Source organism: Tachypleus tridentatus, chromosome 10, assembly GCF_004210375.1.
Source record: "Tachypleus tridentatus isolate NWPU-2018 chromosome 10, ASM421037v1, whole genome shotgun sequence".
Taxonomy (NCBI): domain Eukaryota; kingdom Metazoa; phylum Arthropoda; class Merostomata; order Xiphosura; family Limulidae; genus Tachypleus; species Tachypleus tridentatus.
Window position 1 is genome coordinate 65,487,673 of NC_134834.1, and position 16,952 is coordinate 65,504,624.

The following is a 16,952-nucleotide window of genomic DNA, read 5'->3' on the forward strand; positions in this document are numbered from 1 at the left end:
TTTAAGTTTTACACTTAAACTATCTAAAAGTTATATTTTTATTGTAAACAAGAGAGTAATGTAATTGCGTTCGTATTATAACCTTGCCATTAAAATCCATTTAAATCGTAGTGGTTCACTTTCATTATTGTATTGAAGCAAACTGAATTCTTGTTTCAAAAGCAATTTTTATAACTAATAGTGAACGATCAGACTTAACTTTTCTGGAGTACCAAAATATAGCCAAAGATACTTGATATTTGGTGTTTCAATACCTGATATTTGAATATTGAAAATGCCTATCCTTACCCAGATAAAACTAAAATATTTAAATTGAAACGTATATATGTTTTCGTTACTATTGTACTTTGGTCTATTTAAGTATAGTGATGCTTGATAATCTGTTTTAAATTCGTTTATCACCTTTAATCAGAATCGGTAATAAAATATAAATTTGATACTGGCGAATTTTTTTAGATTTTTAGATTGCAATTCTTTCACATCTTTTCCATTATCTGATAGATGAAATCCGGAAACTTGTTCTGTATGCAATGAGTTGATACAGCTCCCAATGCCCTTTCTGTTCATCTCCTTCGTAAGAATAAAGGTCAACAGAATGATTCAAGTCATAAGTAAAATCGTGGTGTGTTGTATTGATGATACGGAGACATTTTGACACCACCATGTATTTACATCTATGTATGCTGCGCTGAGAAAGAAAGAAAAAAATAATAAATAAATTGTCTGGGTCATGTTCTAAACTAAAATACATAGATGCGGCAGATATTAAGATGTAAAGTCGACCTTCATCAGGGTGAGGTATGAACTAAGGTTCACACGTATGAAAAAGTCACTTACATGTTCTTGGAATTCTTTCGCCACACTTTTTTACCTCCAAAACTGGATAAACAGAATAGAACTGTTTCCAAATTGTTTTCAAATATCTAGTAGTAACTAGATTACGGTCTCTTTCGAGTAACTTGTAACTGTCGAACTCGCTTTTCGACGCTCATTACGTCTTTCTTTTTGTTATCTTTACTTTTTGTGAAATTTCTTGTGATGCGTAAACCTTCTACTAAGGTTAAAATTTCTATCACCCTTCACAAAACGCATGTAGTTTATGTGAATATTTGCAGTTACTGTGCTTATTTGTGGATATTAGTGACTTGCGCATTTCGAGAATTGAGAAACAAACTAAACAAAACACCTGGTCCAAAATTTAAGTCACGATTAACACTGCACAGACCGATTCCAGCCAAATACATTGTTATATTGCGTAATGCTATTTAGATCAGCTATCTTTCAACCGTCAACTTACAGACTTTCTTTAATAACGTTCGTTACCTGTGAGGTTCACACACTGCATTATATTCAGTAATATTTTTGCCTGTCGATGTGGCTTACTGGTAATAATAAGGTCGAGTGTTAAAATAAGTTGACATCTGTGATAACGCACTTCAGAATAAGAGTTTTTAAAACCAACTAAGTTTTATCCATATTTACTCTCATTTTTCTAAGACTGTCCTCATATTTGACAACAATTATTTAGTTACACGTAGTTAAACAATACTTACAAGTTCTCTCGCGCCATGGTCATAATAATAGTCTCATGTAAGGTGATTCGTACGGTAAAAATAAGTTTAGTTTTGTAGTATGTCACTGTTATTAATTTGACAATGGTAAATGTCTTTACAAAGCTATTGGTTGCTTCAATGACTATACAGCATTGTGTGTTTTATGTAATGCTAAGATAACGACGTAGATTTGTTCATAGTCTAAACATAAATATTTATAAAACAATATGCGTCTGTTTATTTTAGTTCGCACTACCTTAACATCAAGTGTGCGCGAAAAATATGGGACAACTTCATTATACCGTGTTTTTCCGGATTATTAATCACATATTATTTATGTCAAATACAGGTACAATGTACTCTAGTGTACGTGTTCACGTGAGTCTGTTATACCTGTTTGACTTATGTATATGTGTTCGTGTCAGTTTTAAGTCCGCAACATACTGCGTAGTTCTGTTTACATGTTCATACCAATTACAGGTGCTCACATGCTAGTCATGGGAAGAAGTGTATTCCAGAAGACTTGTTCATGTTAATTTTAGTTACGTATGTACTTTTATATTCATGTTCATGTCAGTTACAGATACATATGTACTTTTATATTCATGTTCATGTCAGTTACAGATACATATGTACTTTCAGGTACGTGTTCATGACGATTGCAAACACGTGCATTCTAATATCTTCGAGCCTGACATGGCCTGCTGATTAAGGCGTTCGACTCACAATCTGAGGGTCGTGGGTTCGAATCCCAGTCATAAAACGTGCCCGCTCTATGAACCATGGGGGCGTTATACTGTAATAATAAATCCCAATATCCGCTGGTAAAAGCATAGAACAAGAATTGCTGGTGGGCGATGTTAACTAGCTGTCTTCCCACTTGCTATCACTGCTAAATTAGGGTCAGGTAACTCAAATAGTCTTTGTGTAACTTTGCATGAAATTCAAAATAAACCAAACCAATTTTCGACTTCATGACAACTTCCTTAAAGGAGTTAGATCAAATGGGGTTTACTCCGACCCTTATGTAACATCATCACGAACATTCAACAATAAGCAAAACAACAGTACAGACAGGAGAAGGTCCAAGAGTTCATGTCACTTCGAGCACATGTACGATTTCCTGTACTTTCCACTTTCGTGTAAAAGCTTACTGTCATTTGCGTGTTTAAATTCCTTATCATCTAAAGGTTTGATCTATAAGAATTATCTTTCAGCTCAGCATATCATTTCAAAATTTTACAGTGTATATCGAAAAATCAAAATATGATGTGAAATTATTAACATCAACCGTCTTTAACTTTAAACAACACTTCATCCTCAGTACAGGAACCGAAACGTCACCAATCTTCAGAGACGAGTAGGCGAATAAGTCTCATTACTTTTAGTTTTCGGTTGTCAGAACTTATGAAAGAGACAGAAAGAAAGGGAAGCATATACCGTCAGTGTATCACTGAAAAAATAATATAAACATGAAGATATTTAAATTTATTACTTTAGAGAAACGTAAAACAATAGAATAAGATTTCATTGTTTTCATACAGTTTTCTGTTTGTTTATGTGTAGCTAATCATAAAAATAACGAAAGGACTGTCTGTGCTTTTCCCACCACGGGTATCGAAAGCAGGTTCCTAGCGATATGAGTCCGAAAGGATACCGCTTTACCACTGGGAGGGTTAATGTTTTTAATATCTATATACTTTTAGAATCGATATTCTGAATGACTGATTGATTGTTTGGAATTAAGCATAAAACTACAGAATGGGCTATCTGTGCTCTGCCCATCTTGAATATCGAAACCCAATTTCTATAAATGTAAGTCCGCAGACATACCGCTGTGCCACTTAAATCATTTTAGTATAGATATTCTAAATAAAAGCCGGTTGGATAACATTGGTGTAGTTTCGAATCTGCATATACTTTCATATAGACGTTTTAAATAAAAGTGTTATTGTGACACTAATATATATTTTTTATTCATCCCAATGAAACAATACATTTTCATTGATTGTGATAAATGTGATTATTATTTTCGACAATTTCGTGCATTCTTATCAACTAGTCTAATCATGATTAAGGAAATTCTGTAATTTTTATTATTTTGTTGAATAGAAACCATTTGTTGTTGCTGTTATACTAATACTTGAATTTCAACGTTTGTCTCAACTTCCTTGTCCAAAATTTCAATAAATAAAAATAACATGTATAACGTATATTTAGTAATAGCACATGCTTAACTCAGTCGCACGACGTTTCTCAGCGATTAAACTCGTAGGACTTAGTCAGAAATGTTATGGAAAACAGTAAAAAAAACAAAAAAAACACATTTTTGTAAATCACCTTCTTAATTGTCATGTATTTTGCAGTCTTTATTAATTATTGTACGAGTGAAAGTAAAGATGAATGTATTATAACATGTCAAACACACCATATCCGCTATGCTTAGTGCTGAAGAAGCCTTTTAAATATCTGGGTTCATCAGGCCGGCTGGGATAGATATGATATTTGTCTAGGTGCTATTATTATCCATTTAATTTAGTCTAGACTAGGACTAATATCACATTATTTATCTCTTTTATTTCTAGTATCGATAATTTATTTATTACTGTTATTATTTTTACATAATGAACTTTATTGTCATTCAAATGAACTGGTAAGCCAGCAAGCTAGTCTGCTACATTAAGCTTCAGGTTTCCTTTAAATTTTTTGTCGTCATTTGGACATAATTTACTATAATGGAGAAAGTTGAAAAATATAACAAAGTAGAATAGCATAACTCAGTTGTTTAGTTAATGAGATTGTTTTCTAAAAGACTGCTCGCATTCGATGTAATCAGAAGAGGTCAGTGTTCTTGGTCTGTCGTTTAACCACGAATTCTAAAAATGCCAAAGAACAGAGAACGAGGTGAAACTTAACTCATGTCGAAACAGTATTATAGTGTTTATTTTATAAGTGTGACCTTTCTGTTCTTTCTAGGTTAGTATTATAGTAAGTTATAGAATTTGAAATGTTTTCACTTAAACTTGTACATGACCACTCCCTCTTTAAACATAATAGACTGACCGGTTTAACTTGCTATAAATCACCTTTTTTTTTTTCTGTTGCCAAAACATATTTTCCTTGTAGCTCGCTCTTTCAATGATTTACCAACACTAAAGATGTTTTAAATTAACTGTTTGCTGAAACTTTTAAGCTGTTTTTGTTTCGGAAATTTATTTCAAGCTTAAACATTTTGAATAAATATACTGGTTTGTTTGTTTTGAATTTCGCGCAAAGCTACACAAGGGCTATCTGCGTTAGCTGTTTTTAATTTAGCAGTGTAAGACTTGAGAGAAAGCAGCTAGTCATCACCACCCACTGCCAACGCTTGGGCTGCTCTTTTTACCAACAAATAGTGGAATTGACCGTAACATTATAACCCCCTCACGGCTGAAAAAGGAAGCATGTTTGGTGTGACGGGGATTCGAACCCGCGACCCTCGGATTACGAGACGAGTGCCTTAACCACCTGGCCATGCCAGGCCTAAATAGACTGCTAGGAAGTTAATTAGTCAACAGTATTCACCACCACTTTTTAGGACACTCTAATAAAAAAAAAGTGGAATTTGACTACTACTCTTATAACATACCTTATGCCACAAAATATGGAACGCGTTTTTACGTAACGGGACGTGAGCTATATATCCTCATATTCACAGATACTATATGGTATTACTCACTATGCCACGCCCAGTCCTATTATTTTAGTACGACCATGTTTCTTACAGAGAGAACTCGTTTAATTCAGGTACTTTGTAATTAAAATATAAAATTAAACAAATGAGACATAATTTTAAGTCGTTTCGATAATAATCAAGGTTAGTACTTTATAAAGATATCTCTTCTGTATATTATGTTCAAAGGGTATTATGTTACTTTTAAATTCATAATTTATTCTTTATAACCGACGCTACTGTCATAATTAATCGAGAGCTCTGAATTCTTTTGAGGAAACTAGTTTTAACCTTATTTTACCACTGAAGAGAGAAAGGTAATATTATCCCAAAATACCCGGACTTCTCTTTTTCTTATAATATAATCTATATAATTTTATCATACTTAACATCCAAGTATTATGAGTTTATTTTACGCTATTGTTTTTCAAAATAATGTACCTTTTTGCATGGAGTCTGAAAGATCGCCTGAGGAAATAGTTGGTCTATCAGTCTTGTTGAAAATGAATGACAACAAAGGATTGACGTGTACAAACAGTTTTGTCTACAACCAGAAAAAAACTTGTAGTTATTTCTACACTGACCGTCTTATGTTAGTTTTGTTCCTCAGATATTTAAGTCGAGTGTAGCCTACTAACTAACGTGCCCTATTATGAATCCACTGATTTTATGTTCGTGTCCTGTTGCCATTCACTCCATGCCCCCTCCACTTCACAAAAATCGCACTTCACAATTTGAAGTCATTACTGCGTTATAACTCAAATCCTACTCTTCTGTTAGACAAGAAAAAACCAGAATTTGCAGCAAATGTTGTTGACTAGTTGTCTTCATCATAGTCTACCAAAGGCGACAATGGTAAGAACTTCATCATGGCTTTGCGCGAATATCCAAAAACAAATCTAAAATATGCGCATCCTTCTGTAGTTTTGCACGTAATAAACAAACAATCCTTAAGCAAGTGACTTTTGTGATAACCTCGTAATTGATATAACCAGTTTACTCGTAAAAATAAAGCAAATATTTAATATCAATAAAATTATTTCAATATAAATATTAAATCTCTGACTGATGTTTGATTTTCGTTGATTGAATAAAAATAAGAAATTTTTATTTTTACTTCCAAGAACAACATCATGTTACCAAACCTTAAAAAAAAAAATGAACTTAAGCCATCAACTTTTTCACTTCATATATGCTGTAGTAATAGTATACATCATAAACGATTTGGTTATCAACCGTCCATCGTTAACGTCCACCATACCAGACTATGGGTTAACTGATTTCCACGAACACTCAGCCCGGTAGAAAACCATGAGTAAGAATGGTAACAGAGCTACTCAAAAAATTGTTTCGTAAACATTGCCCAGCTGTTTTTCTTTAAACAATTAAAATACATAAAATGTGTCAATTGTACAAGTGGTTTGTCTCAGCACTAACAAGACAAACACGTACCTCTCGGTGTTTTATAAGGAATGTAACATAATTAGCAAGATTGATGAAGAAGGAATATAAGTTATTTCTTTGGTGCTTATTGCATGTTATCCAAGTTATAGAATAAACATCTTTAAAATAACTAGGACGTCTGTCCATCCCTAGCTGGGACGAGTATGGCCCTAGTGGTTAGGGCTCTCAACTCGCAATATGCGGGTCTCGGGTTTCGAATCTACGTCCCATCGTACCTGCTCGTTCTTTCAAACATTTGTTGGTAAAAGAGTACCTAAATAGTTGGCGGTGGGTGGTGATGACTAACTGCCTTCCTTCTAGTCATTCATTGTTAAATTAGGGATGGCTAGTGCTTATAGTCCCCGTGTAATTATGTACGAACTTCCAAATTAGGGATGACTAGTGCTTATAGTCCTCGTGTAACTTTGTACGAACTTCCAAAGAAACCAAAGAATCCCTATTTTTATTAGACAGAAAACACTTCGCACACTGCAATCCAAATCTGTTTCAAGTATATGTCTTGTTGCTTACACTTTTAAATCTTGAATGAAGGATAAGATAAAAAAATCATTTTGTTCATGAAAGTGATATAATTGTAAATACTCTCATTGTTTTAGCTCATTATTTGGTGTTTTACAACGATATTTATTTCGATATAAAGGTACCACGGAATTTAAGTACGTTCTTTTATGAACTTTGTCCGTAAATATCAACTATACCTATCGTGGGTCTAGCATGGTCTAATGATAATGTGCGAGTTGAGGGTTCAAATCTCCCATACCCAACAGTTGCTTACCTTTTCAACTTTAAGGACACTATAATGTTACCGCTAATCCCACTATTCGTTAGTGACGTGTTGCCTAAGGGTTTGTGGTGGATGGTGTTGTCTAGTTACCTTCCTTCTAATCTTTCATTGATAAATTAGGGACAACTAGCGCAGGCATTCCTCGAGTAGCTTTGCACAAAATTCATAAAACAAATACCTATCATTGATTGTTATTGGATTTTAAATACTTTTATAGCGACGTAAACTGTGTAATTGTACTTAAGGCGAAACATGAAGTTAATTTGTGAAATACATGTATGCATATAAACTGTTGTGGTCGACACAGAATTTACATTTTCCAGAACAGAAATAGTTATTGATCACTTATTGATCAATGTGTCCCGTCATTACTGTAGAGTGGGTGAGGAGTCGAAGAATCTACTCATTTGAGAATAGTTGGGTAGCAGACCAATCTGCCAACATATTTTAAGTTTTCACTGTGGTTAATTTGACTTTTGTAGCACTTATTGGATTTGCGTTCTCAATTTGTGATAACATAGTTTATCAACTAATTAATATTTTACGTTTGGAACTACTTTGAACTTTCAATTAAACTCGTTATGTGTAACTCATCACATGGCCTGGTGGTTAGGGCACTCAACTCACAATATGCCAGTTGCGAGATCGCATCCCGTCGCCGAACATGTTTGCCTTTTCAACCGTAGGAACATTATAATGTTATGATCAATCACACTCTCTGGTATTAAAGAGTACCCTAAGGCTACGGGGCCCGGTATGGCCAGATGGTTAAGGCACTCAATTAGTAATCTGAGGGTCTCGAGTTCGAATCCCCGTCACATCAACATGCTGGCCATTTCAGCAGTAGGGAGTTTAATGTTTCGGCCAATCCCACATTCGTTGGTAAAAGAGAATCCCAAGAGTTGTCAGTGGGTGGTGATGACTAGCTGCCTTCCCTCTAGTCTTATACTACTAAATTAAAAACAGCTAACGCAGATAGCCCTTGTGTAGCTTTGTGAAAAATTCAAAACAAGCCAAACTAACCAAATGAGAAACGTATACACACAAAAACCTCCCACTGATGCCAACCTACAGGAAACAATGTATATATATATATATATATATATATATATATACATTTGCGCGAAATTCAAAACAAACCAAGACCACGGAGGGTGGTTTTACTAGATGTATTCATCTAGTCTATCACTTCAAAATTAGGAGAAATTAGCTCAGATAGGTTTATGAGTTTTGCGCGAAATTCAATAAATGAAAACTCATAGTACAAGAACTTAATTGATTTTTTCACCAATCTCAGAAACTAGCATTCAAAATGGACTTTCCGCACTCTTAAAACGTAAATTTATAAACATTTGTAACAGCAGAAAGCACTCGAAACGCTTGTCTGAAACAAAAGGGCGAAATGGGCCCAGAACAGATAACCCACTACAAACTTTAGCAGTTAGCACGTATGTATATAGTTAAAGGAAACAAAAAGTGATAATTCAACCCTCAATCACATGAAAGTAAACATTATTTTCATATCCGTCCCAAGTCATATCAATCTTGTCATCGTAAACCATGTGCTGCCTCTTATAGGCTTTACTATAACACGTTAATTGAAATTTGAAACCCGACAAAAAACAGACCCTTAAGTAGTTGAAGACTGTATGAAAAACACTTTACATCCCCGAGTTTATGTGAAGTACTTGATACGTAACGTGAAATAACTGAACATGATATTCACTTTTCTTACACTAAAATAGAACCACACAATAATTTCACCAGGTGCACACATAGGATAGCCAATAATTTGCTAACAGTGAAATTGGGACCATCTATAGAATAGATTTTTAAAATAACGCCAGTCCACATTTTTGTTTGTATAATCAAATTGTCTTTAAGAATATTGTAGATAAACCCGATTTTGTTCAAGAAAAAATGGAATGTCTCTCGGTTGTGAGATTATTCTTCTTATATGTTAATATTTTTGTTATGTTTTTCTAATATCCAAGTGGTGAAGTAATGAAAATAGAAGTCCAAAAAAAGTAAGATATTTAGGCACTGTGATTGGATGAACAAAACGTACGATAAGCAAAATAGATTGTTCTAGAAATTTGGAAATTCTTGAAGAATGGAACAAGTTATAAGATTGAAAATATTCTCTGATGTTCAAAAAGTCACGGACTAGATATCGTTTGTTTTTTTTAACAGTGTGTTAGTAGAAATAGAATGTTTTAAGGCTAGTCTATCACAGACAAAGCAAAGAAGAAGGTGTTGCTCATTGGTTCTTAGAATTATGTAACCTGTTTAACCATTTCTCATCTGTATCACCAACATACGAACAGTGTGTAGCAATTTGTATTATTGTAACTCAAGTTGATGCCATATTAGTGTACTACGTACTTACTTTCACATTAAAAAGAATTATTAGTATCTCAATGGTAACGAGAGTCAAACATTTTTGGAGTTAAAAGGAATTGAAAATCACTTCTTAACTAGTTTCCTAACAACAGAAATAAGTCATAGCTAAAAACAATAGGTACTTTAACACAATGATGTTGAAAAGGAAACAAAAGATTTACAGGGAAACGGGAGATATAATAAAGAAAGGACAGGCTGAAAGTTGCGAATACAAATAGGACATAGACAATAATACTTGAAGCTGAATAATTTACATTAGAGAAGTGGGAGGAAACCTTATGTTCTACAACTGGAAAAACAAAGATTTATTATTTAAAAACGATATAGTTACAGTTTTATACAATAAAGAATAATTGAAAGAGATGATTGAAAAGTTATAAACATAGAAATAAGTTTGTACTAAATTTAGATAATTCGGAAAATATAATATTTCGAAATGGAGGATAAAACGAGAAACTAAATTGTAAGAATGAAGAAATCGAGAGATACTAGTTTATAAGTAAAAATAGGCAAAGATAATTAAAATTTAGCCCTTTGATATATTAGTTTGATCAGTGGCAATGTATGGGTTAGAAATATGGAGATGGAATAAAAAAAAGTTCGAAAATACACACGAAATGGATATAATGTGTGTGTATTTTCTTATAGCAAAGGCACATTGCTGGCAAATAGCTGACTATTTGCTGAGTTCACGAAATGGACAGAAATATATCAGATTATGTGTGGCATTTAGAAAAGAACGACTAAATATACAAATAGAGTGAAAATACGTTTCAGAAATAATAAAAATCAATTAATTGAAAGAAGATGACCAAAACATTACTGAGAAAATCATGTGAATTAAAAATAATTGAAAGAATAAATAGGGAATAAGAAAAGTATGTGAAGATGTTGGAAGTACAGAAATAATAAAAATAATTAAAGACCAAGTAAATAGAAGAGATTTACAGAAAACTGGTGAAGATGAATATTAAACAATATATAAGAGAACTGGAGTGCAGTTGAATACTCTAATTATTACGCATACCACAAAACTCTAACAGAAACTGGAAAGATTAAACACATGAGAGAATGGGAAATATGTATGCATACTAAATTATGAATCAGATTGAGATGCTAAAATACTCATAAAGAACAGAAAAAATGAATAAATCTGGACGATCGAAAACATAAATCTAACGAAGAAAAGAAGAGTCAATGGAACATAAGTGTGGGAATGTAAGGAGATGTAAAAACTAAAATAGAAATAATATGAACTGATTGAGGAGGAAATAAATCAGGAGGGAGGTGTGCAGATACACTGAAAAGTTTGTAAAAATAGAAAAGACAAAAAATTAAAATAGTAATAAATGCGTCTACATGTTTTTATAGCAAAACCACATCAGGCTGACTGCTGTATCCACCAAGGGGAACTGAATCCCTGACTTTAGCGTTGTAAATCCGTAGACTTAACGATGCCCCGTCGATGGATATAAATATTAAAGATATTGTAGAAAAAATACATAAACAATAATATTTAATTGGACGGAAAATGTATTTAAAAAAATGAGATAATAATATAATGAACCATCTGTAGAAAATTATATACCTCTTCTATTGATATGCTTCTACAAACAAGCAAAAATTTCAAATAAGTTCAGTACTTCAGCGCAAGCATTACTTGATGTAACACAGCATGAATTGATCTTAATTTGGATATTGTTAAGTAGTGCGGGCTAATATATTTCTATATTTGATATTCATTACCACAAGACAAAAGAAGAAAAAACAGCGGTGCTAGGCTTAACTAGTGGCTACTGTCTTTCAACATGAAAACAACATATAGATAATTGTGTATAAACAAAACTAGACCGACTTTCGCATTTACAAAATGTGTTGCAGAACATGATTTACCATAGACTTCGTTGTACTGATGAGAACGGTGTGTGTCCATTAATAATGATGTTAAGTGGGAAAAATAGTTACGGTGTAAAACTCTTAACACAAAATCTCGTTACATTTTGAGAATAAAAAAAGGGCGTTGTTATAAAATGCCACTTTTACCAGTTTACGTTACTACTGGTACTACTTCCCGCAAAACGTTTATCACGAGTATATTTTTCTTTGGATTCGTTGAGAACAAATACAGCTAGCAATTAAGTTTCATCAGGCTAGGACATGGATTTTAATGCTAGAGATAAATGGCCTTATATGGATTTCAATATTCAAGGGAGCATAACATTTTTTTTTAATATTACAAAATAAAAGAACCATAATGATGTAGTACTGAAATAAAAGCCAAACAAAAGTAAAATAACAGTAAAATAGCATCCCTTAATGTGATAACAAGAGTTTTGTGATAAAGCAAAGTGTTTGTCCACAATGAAATTTTTTCTTCCCTCCAGCGTAATCTTTCATCCTGTTTATCAACAAAACATATCGTTTGATAAAGTGATTCACAATCCAGTAGAAAATCAACATTAACATAAAAAGCTGGTGTTAGTTAGATTGCCAGGGACTTTTCTTTTATCTTTTATAACAGCATTGTACTGTTGAAATCAAGATTTTACTGACGATAGCTCATCCATAGAGGTTGTTAGAACAACTTTTTACACCATTTTGTTTTTTTTTTTACAGAAAATATCACGCTCTGCTTCGACCCTGACTGCAGCATCCACCGAGGGACTGTCTCCAACGTTCGTGTTGCAAATGCTGAAATATATATATATATATGATAATACTAATCTACTCCAACTATAAACTGTGTAGTTTGTAGAGTTGCGCAACTCTTGGAACGTAGACCTGACAGAAACATATGAAACCCTTTAGATAATACTTAGTCTGCTGTATTTTCTCCACACATGATATAAAACGTTAGCCCCTTAGCTAATACAACTTGCACGTATCAACGTAAAGAGACTAACATCAAACAGGCCAGTCCCCTGAGGCAAGAATCCTGGGCTCATTTGAATACAGCTCCTACCCGTGAGTATGGCCTTGGGTTGTTGCTTTCTCTCACAGAAACAGGTAGGTTATCATATTCGTGTCGTTTTCGTGAGGCCTAATTACACGCTTACGTGGCTACAGACCTCTGACTAACACACAATGAAGTATAATTAATTCCATGGTTGGAATTTGCGGATATTTTCATTTGCTGCAAGTGTATGAACACTTTAGCTTACTGCAAGTTTATGGACACTTTCACTTGCTGCAATATATATTAATAAGTATATTTTCAAAAATGGAATGCACTTTAATATTGATTCATGGAAAGCCTGGCAGTCTAGGGAATCCCGACGACTCTCTTTCGATGTTTAATACACATATACACACAAAACAACATATATTGCTACCATTTATAAACCAAACAGACAAAACTTCTTCCTTTCAAAAGCTAAAGAGGACGTCTACGTATCAGTTCAAATGAATTTTTTTAATTACTTATAAACTGAAGTTAGAACTAAAGCTCGCGAACAGTTACTTCTTCATTCTGAATTTTCGAAATATCTTTTTCATTATTTTCAAATAAAACAAAAAAAAATCGTTAGATATTCCAACAACAACTCATAGTCCTAATTAACTAAAATTATCTTCATCTTCTCCAAAATATTTACTTACTCAAAAATCAAGGTTATTACTCTGGTTTGAAAATGTTAAAACTACATGTGTTAGCAAGATCGATATATATATATGCTCTACATTAACAACTATGGGCGCGTTATAAGATAAACGTTTGATCTGCATTACCTGCTGTGTGGATGTTATGTGATAAACGTTTGATCTGCATTACCTGCTGTGGGAATGTTATAAGACAAACGTTTGAACCTGCTTTTCGACTCATAGCTAAACAACGCCTTTGTGTCGGCAAGAGTTACTGACAGGCTGCTTTTCCTACGGTCAGTAATTCAAACTTGTACTTGAATACTAGGAGTATCTGAGCTGACCGTTTATCTCATATGCGCATAAAGTACCGATCAACGTGTAAGTGATTTCATCTAATTGATCTAGAGTGATTTAAAACATGTTTTAACATGATGCAACGAAAATCATAAAATTTCAAAAATCAGCTGAATATACTGAACTTTTTTTCCAAAACGCTAAGATAAGACTTCGGTCCGAGTTGAGTGTATGTGTTTTTTACTCAAACATTCAGAAAAGAAAATATAAACTTTTATTCTAACGCTACATATTACTAAACTTTTGTGAAATATTTCTGACGTCACTATTTTTTTAATTATTAAGAACAGTCCAGTATCTATTCTTCCATAAGCATAAGTCGAAATATAAACAAGATCAGGGGAAGATATTACGTTACCTCTTCCCGTCAAGTCCCTTGTAGTATAGCGATATGTCTGCGGACTCATACCTCTAGAAACCGGGTTTCGATACCCGTGGTGAGCGGAACACAGGTTACCTTTTGTGTAGTTTTGTGCTCAAACAAACATCTTGCCAAAATCTATTCTGGTAACCCCTCCCCATAAAGAAGACACGTGATGAGAAAGAGAGAATGAAATTACTTTTTGAAATGTATTGAATTTTAGTTACGATTTCAAAATGTGTCTTGGTGCTTTATGTTCAATAGTACCACACATGTCCACAGTACCATATCATCACAAAATAATAAAACAGATCCCTGGCATTAATAATAGGATATTATAATGAATGTTAAATATTGTAATTGTCAGTTGAAGATAGAATATATATGTATACCTACATCTATATATAATCAATGTGACGCTTTCCGTTGTAATAAATGGTAACTGGAGTATAGGCTTTTCTACTTTAGAAATGAAGAAAGATAAATAACGAATGTATTTTTCTTGTTTACATATTTGAAAAATTATATATATATATATATATTGTGGAATATTCTGGTTTAGTTATGTCTCTATATTCTTATTCTAAAATGTGGATTCTTACCTGCACTGCGCTGTTTAAGAAGCAGTTGTTTTGGCCAGGCATATTAAGCAGACCTTTATAATAGCCTATGGACATAGAATCACGCGGATTAACAAACATTTGAGGTTCGACACTCGTCGCATTTAAAGCTTGCGCTGGTGATGGAGCAGGCCCATGGACAGGAGTCGGAGCTGGAACCATTGGCACAACTTTACTAAACAAAAGAGTTTTGCTGAATAGGATGCTGAAACTTGTGGATCACCGCTTCATCTCTGATCTTCAAGCTAGAAAGTAAAATAAATTATTTATATTCTAAAGTACAACCTAATTTGCTTACGAGTCATACTATAGGTTTCAAATGGTTTTACTATATTCTGTAATTCCAAGTACAGAAAAAATGTTAACACATTATCAAAACATATAATATATTTCTACGTTATTGTTTTTGTATATTTTTATATAGGCTATCTTTCCACTTTGTGCAACCTTCAGACCGTTTAAAAAAAAAAAAAGACAAACATCCTCTTAGTGACTTTTGGAAGTATCGTCGACAAACTGAGCTTTTTAACCAACTAGTTAAAGGAAGCAGGTGTTAAAAATCCACAAAACTAATTCTAGCAGTGTTTTTTCTTTAAATATAGCGTTGAAATCAATAGCGTAATGGTTACGACCTGGCAGTGTCTTTCACTTCCATTGACAGTTGTAGGAACTGAAAGGTCAAACACCCTTCATGCTTTCTGACTCTCACCAATAATTTATCGTCACACTTTCCAACACAGTGACCTCTTCAATCTCCTCACAAAAAAGTTCATTTAATTATTCTTATACCGAAAAATAGCTAATTCATAAAATAAAAACAACTCTTTTTAACTCACGGCACTACAAAGAAATAACTAAATATTAAAAAAATACAAAATTGGACAAAATGAAAGGAAGAAGAAATCAATAATTTTTCTACGTGTATGTCTGGGTCGCTGTATTTTATTCTATTTCACAACATATTTGCAAGTTTAGAAAACTGGTAAGAATTTACTTCATTTATCTTTCAAGTCGGAATAAAAATTTAATGTCTTCCAACAGAACGTCGTAATCTGAGGGTGGCGGGTCCGAATCCCCATCGCAACAAACATGCTAGCTCTTTCAGCCGTGAGGGTGTTATAATGCGACAGTCAATCCCACTATTCGTTGGTAAAAGAGTATCCCAAGAGTTGGTGGTGGGTAGTGATGACTAGCTGCCTTCCCTCTAGTCTTACACTGCTAAATTTGGGATGGTTAGCGCAGATAGCCCTCGTGTAGCTTTACGCGAAATTAAAAAACAAAACAAAAACAATCCAAAAGAAGAAGTCTGAGTAAAACGTTATATGAACAGTCGTGATATTAGCTGGACTTGTTGCATCAACAACATAACTTACACGTAATACACATTAATACAAACTTCCTACTGAAAATAAAATTTACCTTTTCTTTTGAGGGTTATGTAATCGTCAAAATTCACCTCTTACGTGTTATACTTATTTTAACAAAAAGATTTAGTTGCTACGTGTTGTACTTAATTTACAATTAATTTTACATGTTGTATTTACAAGAAATAATATATGTTCAGCTATTTCATGTTTTCAACCGAGGTCTGAACCAGTTTTCAAAACAATACGTACAGGAACAATCAATTTACTAGTATCTTGCCTTAAAGTTGGTACTTAACCAACAACTTATTCCACGGGTTGGCCAGTCAACTGTATATATACTTTTTTTTTTCTAAAAAATTCTACAAGGCGTCGATATTAAAATATCACGCGCTGTTAGCGACTTGAGTTTAATCAAATTTTACTTTATTACATGTTCTAAAAAATGAAAAGGTGCGTGAAATTGGAGTTATGAAGACTAAATCTACTAGAGACGAATATTTATAGAACTTTGACAATGTTTATCATCAAACGTTGGAGGTTGTGATTAGAAAATAACGTTGCACATTGGAAATAAGCTTATAACGAGAATAGAGTGGAACACATTATTATCTATCACATAAAAATATTCGTGGGTTATTACTGGTACTCCATTGACTTTTAGGCCCGGCATAGCCAGGTCGGTTAAGGCGTGCAACTCGTAATCTGAGGGTCGCGGGTTCGCATCTCCGTTGCACCAAACATGCTTGCCCTTT

At 33.5% G+C, this 16,952-nt stretch overlaps 1 protein-coding gene across 2 annotated transcripts in view; it reads right to left on the minus strand.

Annotated features, from left to right (window-relative positions):
- Positions 1–16,952, minus strand: part of LOC143229469 (uncharacterized) — a 59,884-nt gene that overhangs the window by 21,304 nt on the left and 21,628 nt on the right. For both annotated transcript variants that reach the window (XM_076461831.1, XM_076461830.1), the window contains exon 2: positions 14,816–15,078. In XM_076461831.1, coding sequence (XP_076317946.1) covers positions 14,816–14,995 — 180 coding nt within the window. In that variant the 5' untranslated portion in view covers positions 14,996–15,078. The remainder of the gene's footprint in view (positions 1–14,815; positions 15,079–16,952) is intronic.